This window comes from Piliocolobus tephrosceles, chromosome 16 (assembly GCF_002776525.5).
Source record: "Piliocolobus tephrosceles isolate RC106 chromosome 16, ASM277652v3, whole genome shotgun sequence".
Classification (NCBI taxonomy): Eukaryota; Metazoa; Chordata; class Mammalia; order Primates; family Cercopithecidae; genus Piliocolobus; species Piliocolobus tephrosceles.
Genome location: NC_045449.1, coordinates 76,117,675 through 76,125,880, shown reverse-complemented (window position 1 = coordinate 76,125,880; position 8,206 = coordinate 76,117,675). Strand labels below are relative to the sequence as shown.

Sequence of the window (8,206 nt, the reverse complement as noted above, 5' to 3'; positions counted from 1 at the left end):
CTGCCAACAAGATCAGTTTTACTAGTCTGGCAGCCCCCCCACCCCAGGCTCCTGTAACTCAGAAACTGGGCAGTTCCGACTGCCTGTGCCTCATTAGTGACTGATGGTGGTCCGGCCGGCGGCATCTCCTGTCTCCAGGCCCTGCTGTGTAACTTCAGGAGTGGACGCCTGCCTCCCCACCCGACCTCCAGCTGTTTGGAGCTGAGGGGTGGAGAGGAAGGACTTGGGGGTGGAGAAAGGCGGGCACCACTGCGGGGCCTGCGGGGGCTGCTTTCCTCTTCTGCAGTGACCTGGACGGGCTGAGGCTGTTGTCTCACTCACGTTGTGGTGCCCACACCAGAGCCCTGATATGCTACTGCCTCAAAACACACATTTACCTGTTTCACGTTCTTGAGTTTCAGCGAGGATGCGACAGGTCTCGACATACATGGACGTGGGACCATGGGTATGGGTTCTTCAAGGTCCCCATGCACTGCAGCCCAGGGGGCTTGTCTGAAGGGCTTTCTTCCCAGCGATGGGAATCAAAGGCCCCAATCTTTGAAGCTGGCCATCAGCCTGAACGTCCACTCCTTGTTTTCTTTTGCAAGGAGGAACATTCAGAACCAACACAGATAAGAATGTTGACTCGGTCTCCAGGCTGCAGGGACTGGCGGGAGGCAGGTGGTCTGGCCTCGTATTGTGAAAGGTGGTGGCTTTGCCCTTGACCTCCGAACTGGACATGAGGACCTCCGAGGGCGCGGGCCCACTCTGTCTCTGGCCTTAGGTGTCAAGAGATAAGTTCTGGGATGCCCCAAGCCCGGGAACTGGTAGCCCAGTGAGGGGGTCTCACCTGTGTCCCCTGAGCCTGGCCTGTCACTCTGTCCACCTGTCCCCTCCTGCAAAAGGCACCGCCTGTCGCGAGGAATTCATCTGGCTTCCTCGACATCTTGGGGGACACACGAAAAGCCCCCGCGAGAGCAGCGGGAGACTGCAGGTGGAAGGGGCTGGCGGCCCGAGGTCCGGGGGTAACGGGACAGGGCGGGGCAGAAGGGCTGGGCCCTGCGCAGAGTTGGGAGGAGGCCGGGAGCGCTCGCCCCGCCCTGCCCCGCCCCCGAGGGCCAGGCCCCGCCCGCGGAGCGCCGCGACCCCGCCCCGCCGGGGGTTGCTAGGGGAAGTGACGTCACAGCGCGATGGCGGCGGCTCCTTTAGGCAGCTGAAGGGGGATTTAGGCCCGGAAGATCCGAGTCCATCCGCGGCGGGGAGAGGGCAAGCGGGGTCGGCAGGGGCCGGAGCAGCGGCGGCGGCGCTCGGACTGTCCCATCCGCCCCGTATTGAGGCGCTGGGAGCGGCGGAGTGACAGGAAAGCGATGGTGAAAGCGGGGCCGTGAGGGGGGCGGAGCCGGCAGCCGGACCCGCAGTAGCGGCAGCAGCGGCGCCGCCTCCCGGAGTTCAGACCCAGGAAGCGGCCGGGAGGGCAGGAGCGAATCGGGCCGCCGCCGCCGCCATGGAGCTGAGAGTCGGGAACAGGTACCGGCTGGGCCGGAAGATCGGCAGCGGCTCCTTCGGAGATATCTATCTCGGTGAGGCCCCGCCGCCCCCGCCCGCCGTTCGAGGACCCGGGCCCAGCGGCTGCCAAGACCAATCGCGACCGCGGAAGGAAGTGGCGGCCCCCGCGGGGTTTGCGTGCAAGTCTGGGCGCCGCCGGGTCGTGGCCAGAACCCAACGGCCACTAGGCGAGCGCGGCCAGGGTGGGGAGGACAGTGGGGAGCGGACGTGGGGGAGGGGCAGCGCCAGGTCGGGGGAGCAGGGTCTGGAGGGAGGAGGGGACAGGCGAGCTGACCCGGGGTGGGGCATGGTCTCGGGGGCGCTGACCCGGGTAGGGGCAGGGTCGTGGGGAGCGGACCCGGGAAGGGCTGGGGGGGGCGTGGGGAGGCGGGCCTGGGGGAGGGGCAGGGCGGGGGTGGGGGCAGCGGGCCGTGGGAGGGGAGGGGGCAAGGCCGGGGCCGCGGAGCGGGCGTCGGCTTCCTCCACGCCTAAGGTCACCGCAGTAAACAAAGGCCACGGTCTTTCTTCCGCAGCCCGGTCCGGGGCTGTCTGGCTCCCCCCACAGAGGCTGCCCCTGCGTCTTGCACGCGTGGGGGAAAATGTCAGAAAGACCCAAATGCCTTGTGGGAGTGGGGGAGTGGCCCGGCTAGGAGCGGGGCTTGCCCTCCGCCTCGCAGCCGCCCTGGTGTCTGACCGCTGGGGGTTCTCTTTCACCTATGCCCCTTGGCCTTGGAGCGGTGACTGAGTGCAGATGAGCAAGGGTTAAGTTTAGGTCACTGTAGAGAAAGTCACCCAGGGTTAAGATGCTGGCGAAGTGAGAGGCAGATGAAGTAGTTGTACTCATGAGCTGTCCTTTAGACTGTAACAGTCTCAAGGTAGATTTCAAAAAAAATGGGATTAGAACGTTCTGGGTTGTGTCATATTTACAATGGAAAAATATGCACGTGAACACAAGTGTAATGAAAGGTTGGCTTAAATCTTCAAGTTTGTAATTTTTTTTCTTTTTTTTTCATTTTCTGAAACGGAGTTTCGCTCTTGTTGCCGAGGTTGGAGGGCAATGGCGCGATCTCAGCTCACCGCAACCTCCGCCTCCCAGGTTCAAGTGATTCTCCTGCCTCAGCCTCCCTAGTAGCTGGGACTACAGGCATACGCCACCACGCCGGGCTAATTTTGTATATTTAGTAGAGACGGGGTTTCTTCATGTTGGTCAGGCTGGTCTCCAACGCCCGATCTCAAGTGATCCGCCCACTTCGGCTTTCCAAAGTGCTGGGAAGCCACCGCGCCTGGCGGAAGTTTGTAATTTTAAAGTAACAATTTTCTGCACTTGTCAGTGGGATTGTGCAGTGCACGAGTTATTCCAAGACCCCTTGCGTTTGAGGATATGTAGCCTGAGGCGGTGTGCCTGCAGAGGGGCTGCTGCAGACCTTTGAGGGGAGCTGTTTTCTGTTCCAGCAGCCCTAGCTTTGGGGTGTGTTTTGGCTGTGGCATCTGTCAGCCAGGATCAGGAATCCCATGGGATGTCAGTGAGGCCTCTGGTCATACCTTTTAGATGAACCCACATGTGGACAGTCCCCAGTTCTCACTCCCTTCCCACTTTTCACCAGAGAGAGGACTCAGGACCCGGTGGACTGACAGCGTTAGGCTGAATCCATACATATGGGTGGCTCATACTTTGGGTGCCTGGTTAATCTGCCGGGTAACCCCGTCACATGCCATGTTGTTGCTTTTGAACCTGTACATATGCCTCAGTGGCCTGCTGAGTAAGCAGGCTTTAGACATTTGGGTTTGACTATTTAAACATTTATACCAGGTGGTCAGCTGGATGTGTTCTTGGCAGTGTTTTGGAAGTCAGAGTGCTTGGTAAATGGAAGTCATTTGGCTTATTTATAGAACAGTAGATTTTGGTGAAAGTTTTAATCCCAGGATCTGAGTTACACTGCAGAGCCAGTCCATTAACCACCTTTAGGCAGGCATCAAAAAGAAGTATTTTGGGCCAGGCATGGTGGCTCATGCCTGTAATCCCAGCACTTTGGGAGGCCAAGGTGAGCGGATCACTTGAGGTCAGGAGTTCGAGACCAGCCTGACCAACGTGGCGAAACCCTGTCTCTACTAAAAATACAAAAATTGGCCAGGCGTGGTGGCGGCTGCCTGTAATTCCAGCTACTTGGGAGGCTGAGACACGAGAATCGCTTGAACCTGGGAGGCGGAGGTTGCAGTGAGCCAAGATCATACCACTGCACTCCAGCCTGGGTGAGGGAGTGAGACTCTGTCTAAAAAAAAAAAAAGAAAGAAGTACTTTGAAACTATTTGTTCTCTTCTCTGAGACCTTGTCAGACAGCTTTTGTGCTTTCCAAAGATAGCGTCAGACAAATTTTGGTGTGGTTGTCACCAACTAATTCCAGAGGTGGAGGGTGGAAGGCTCTCTCCTCACTCAGCGTTCCACCCTCCAGGCCTCACCTCTCGCTGGGCATACAGTCATGCTGGAGATGGGATTGCAGGTGGCGGTGGCTCTGACTCCCTGGGGTTGGACTCCCCCAGACAGCCATCCATCAGGGTACACGTCCAGTTACTTGAGTAGGGTTGGGCACAGCTGATTTTTTTTTTTTTTTTTTCCATCAGCTTTGGCTCCTGGCCACACTGTGGTCCTTTCAGATGACCCCGCTGAGGAAATGAAAGGCGTGGTCACGTTAGCCGGAATAAGGCAGTTTGGAAGAAGCGTGAGTCTGAGCAGAATGGCAGTTAGAGTCAAAGATGGCTGATCTGAAGACCTTGAGATGGATTGGTCATCCCCACCATAGTTTTGTTTGGGCAGCCAGTTAGACATAAATTGAGGAACTAGGTCTTCATCTTGACCTCTGCGTGTCGTGTGTATTCTAGTATGAGTATCGTTAAGACCTTTCCTACTGTTGTCACTTTGGTATCCTCCAGGTAGGGTTTACCTTGCTTTGAGCCTGGCTTTTGGGTTTTTGTTTTTCCACTGGGGACTTTCTGTGCTTTCCGATGTTTGAGCCCGGGAAGGGAAGGGGAAGGCTGTGCTTCAGTGGAGTGCCTGTGGCCTAGAAGTGTGGTGTGGGCCTGCCTGCCCCGACCCTGCTGTGATAGTTGGAGGGCAGGGCTGCACTGCAGGATCCCGCGGGGTTGTCGTGTTCCAAAATTGCCCCTTTAAAGGGGACAGTATTTTGGGGCTATTTCTTGAATGCCCAGGCTTTGGAAAGTGGGACCCCAAAAAGAACAGTCTCAGTCTTCAGTCTGAGATTGCCAGATCTGGAAGGCCCTTCAGGAGGGCAGGCTGGGAAGCGGCACAGTCCACACACAACCTGTGGAACGCACACCTTGGCAGCCTGTCGTGTGACCTGGCCCCGGCCCTGTGCTGCCCTCCACATTCGTGTCCGTGTGGTGTGGCCATAAACCAGAAGTCCTTTCATTTTTGCTGGCAGAGTACCACTGAAAATAAACTTGATAATATTTGAAAACAGACAGTGTCCTTAATGTGGACCACGAGTTCCCAGCCCTAGTACCACAGGGGTGTCTGGGGGAAGGTTCAGCTGGGCCAGGTTAGAGGGAGAGGTGCTGTGTTCACCCCGCAGGGGCCCATGCAGAGAGGCAGTGAGAGCCCAGCTGGTCTCTGTTCTCGCCCGTAGTGTGTGCTGGAGGTGAGTGGCAGGCCTGGATTACCTGGCTGGTGGACTGGACAGGTGCATCTATTGGCATTTGTACTTGATCCCATCGTACCATCAGCTTGTCAGGGCCTCCGTTTGTCCACCTGTTACGTGGATGGACTGACCTCGTAATATACACAAGTATCTTTTGGGAGCTAACTGCTTCTTCATCTCTGAAGCACACGTTTTTCCCCTCACTGACTGATTTCTCAAGAGGCAGCCTGCAGGGTGCCTGGCATGCGCAGGACCCCAAGATGCTGACCAGCCGTGAGAGGATAGCGGCCACCTGTTCTCACTGTAGCTTCCGGGGTCTCCTCACTGCAGTGTTGAGGGCTGTGGCCTCTGTTGACCTTGGACTCTGCTTAACTCAAGCGTCTGTAATGAGAAGTCGTAGTACTGCTGACCGCTGCCCTGTGAGGTGACCTTTGTCCTGCTGCTCAAGGCATCTCTCTGTTTCTTTGTTGACAAGACAATTCTTAATGGGAGTTGCCAGTATCCAGGCTGGTAATTCAGAATTACCCTCCTGTGCCAGGACAGGGCCACACTCTGGTTAGGTTCTCTTAATTCACCATCTGCTTTTTTTTTTTTTTTTTTTTTTTGAGACGGAGTCTCGCTCTGTCGCCCGGGCTGGAGTGCAGTGGCCCCATCTCAGCTCACTGCAAGCTCTGCCTCCCGGGTTCACGCCATTCTCCTGCCTCAGCCTCCTGAGTAGCTGGGACTACAGGCGCCCGCCACCTCGCCCGGCTAGTTTTTTGTATTTTTTAGTATAGACGGGGTTTTACCGTGTTAGCCAGGATGGTCTCGTTCTCCTGACCTCGTGATCCGCCCGCCTCGGCCTCCCAAAGTGCTGGGATTACAGGCTTGAGCCACTGCGCCTGGCCTTTTTTTTAAAAATTTTTTTTGAGACAAAGTATCATTCTGTCTCCCAGGCTGGGGTGCAGTGGCACAATCTCAGCTCACTGCAGCCCCCGCCTTCTGGGTTCAAGCAGTTCTTCCGCCTCAGCCTCCTGAGTAGCTGGGGTTAGAGGCGCTCACTACCACGCTTGGCGAATTGTTTTTGTATTTATTATAGTAGGGACGGGGTTTCACCATGTTGGCCAGGCTGGTCTTGAATGCCTGACCTCAAGTGATCCGTCAGCCTTAGCCTCCCAAAGTGCTGGGATTACAGGCATGAACCACCACACCCGGCCACCATCCGCTTTTGTCTGCTGAACTTGAGGGACATCTTTTTGTTTTTGTAGGACTAACATTAACTGACACCCAAACACGGACTGAGGAAAGCCCTGTCGCACAGCAGACCAGGATTGTTGAGCTGCCGGGAAGAGTTGAGGTGGTTTTGCTGATAGAATGTCCTTTGTATAAACAGACAACCCAGACGGCCTGGTGATCTGTGTGTCGCCAGGTTTTGGTTTGTTTTGATTCTGACACCCAGGGCTCAGGGTCTTTCAAATTCTCATCCCCTTTCAGTCGTGCTTCTCAGACTTAGCCTGCAGTGGAGGACCAGGCTTGTAATTTTCAATCGGTTGCACACCAAAACTTGTGTATAATAAGGTCAAAATGCTGCAGCGATGCCAGATTGCCACCACAGTTACTCAGCGCCTCCGTGCTGCCTTGTGGACTGATGGCAGCTGGAGGACCTGACTGAGCAGCACGGCTGGTAGAGTGTGGGGGTGCCCCCGGTGGGTGAGGTGGGACAGGGCTGCAGGCCAGGGGTCTGAGTGGTGCCCAGCGACCTTGAGGCAGGTGGTGCCCAGGAATGCGCAGACCTTGATGCTCTGCTGCCTGATGCTTCTGCATAGCAGGTGATGAGGCGCCTGCTGGAGGCCCCAGAGAGTGGCCGTCCTCACATCTGTGTGCAGGGCCTGCATCCTCTGCTCCCCTGTAGAGACTTGGGGCAACCTTGGTGTCTGGTTCCACAGCAGGACTGGCTCTGTGTGCTTGCACAGCAAGAGGCCCCAGCCCCATGATAGGGTGTGATTGGTGGTACGTGCCAGAGCGGCTGGTGATGACTTTGCCCCACGACAGTCAGTGTTGCAGGTGTGACTGGCAGACATTAGCTGTGTCATCTACAGAGAAGTGGAGTGAGAGATGCTAGTCAGCAGGCTGTGTGGCCCCAAGCCATCGGCCCCAGGCCGTGGGGTCACTGGGCTGCCAGCTGGCGAGGGTGGCGGTGCTGTCCGAGGCTGCACTGCGCCTGCTTGGGGGTTCGGGGAGCTGCTGACATAACTAGTGGGATGAGTCACCCTCCCTTCCGGCTGGCGAGTTGAGTTCAGAGTCCAGGTCCTTAAAGGAACTCAGAGTGCGTTTTTCATTTGCACAGTACATTTTCCGATGAAGTCATTTCTCTGGTAATTGGATAGACGCCCTAGCTGTAGGCAGGAAGAACAAAACGTATCACCTTGAGTGCTCCGAAGAGTCTGTGTTGATAGTAAGTGACGTTCTTCAATCTAGAATGGTCACTGGCGATGACCTGATGATGGCGGTTCCTGTGGAACGCAGCAGTGGCGGTGGGTTCGAGGCCCAGGCCGGAAGTGGCACATCTGATGCCACCATCTGGGCAGACGGGGGGTTCTTGGGTGTTCAGTGGACGTGTGTGGATATCAACAGACGGCTCTAGTGCTCACTTGACCTTACTCTGCCTTTCATCAGGGAATCTTAAAGAGCTGTATGAGAAGCTGTTAACCCATTCATCTCCACAACTCTCATGAAACAGATGTCAGACCTCACCACTGATCTCCATTGACAAGAGAAACTGAGTCACTAAGAACTAGCCAGGTCACTTTGCCCAGCACTAGTCTCCCAGGGAAGGAAGTCTCCCAGGGCTCTGTCTGGGCTGCTGAAGCTAGTGTGAAGCTAGTGTGAATTCCTTTGCTCATAGCCACGCTGTTGGGAAGGATTCCAGTGTCTTTTTTTTTTTTTTTTTTTTTGAGACGGAGCCTTGCCCTGTCGCCCAGGCTGGAGTGCAGTGACATGATCTTGGCTCACTGCAAGCTCCGCCTCTTGGGTTCCCGCCATTCTCCTGC

General features: G+C 56.2%; 1 protein-coding gene across 4 annotated transcripts in view; it reads left to right on the top strand.

Moving 5' to 3' along the window:
• Nucleotides 1-1,117: 1,117 nt before the first annotated feature.
• Nucleotides 1,118-8,206, top strand: part of CSNK1D (casein kinase 1 delta) — a 29,319-nt gene continuing 22,230 nt past the window's right edge. For all 4 annotated transcript variants that reach the window (XM_023194122.3, XM_023194123.3, XM_023194124.3 and 1 more), the window contains exon 1: nucleotides 1,118-1,559. In XM_023194122.3, the coding sequence (XP_023049890.1) occupies nucleotides 1,484-1,559 (76 nt within the window). In that variant the 5' untranslated portion in view covers nucleotides 1,118-1,483. The remainder of the gene's footprint in view (nucleotides 1,560-8,206) is intronic.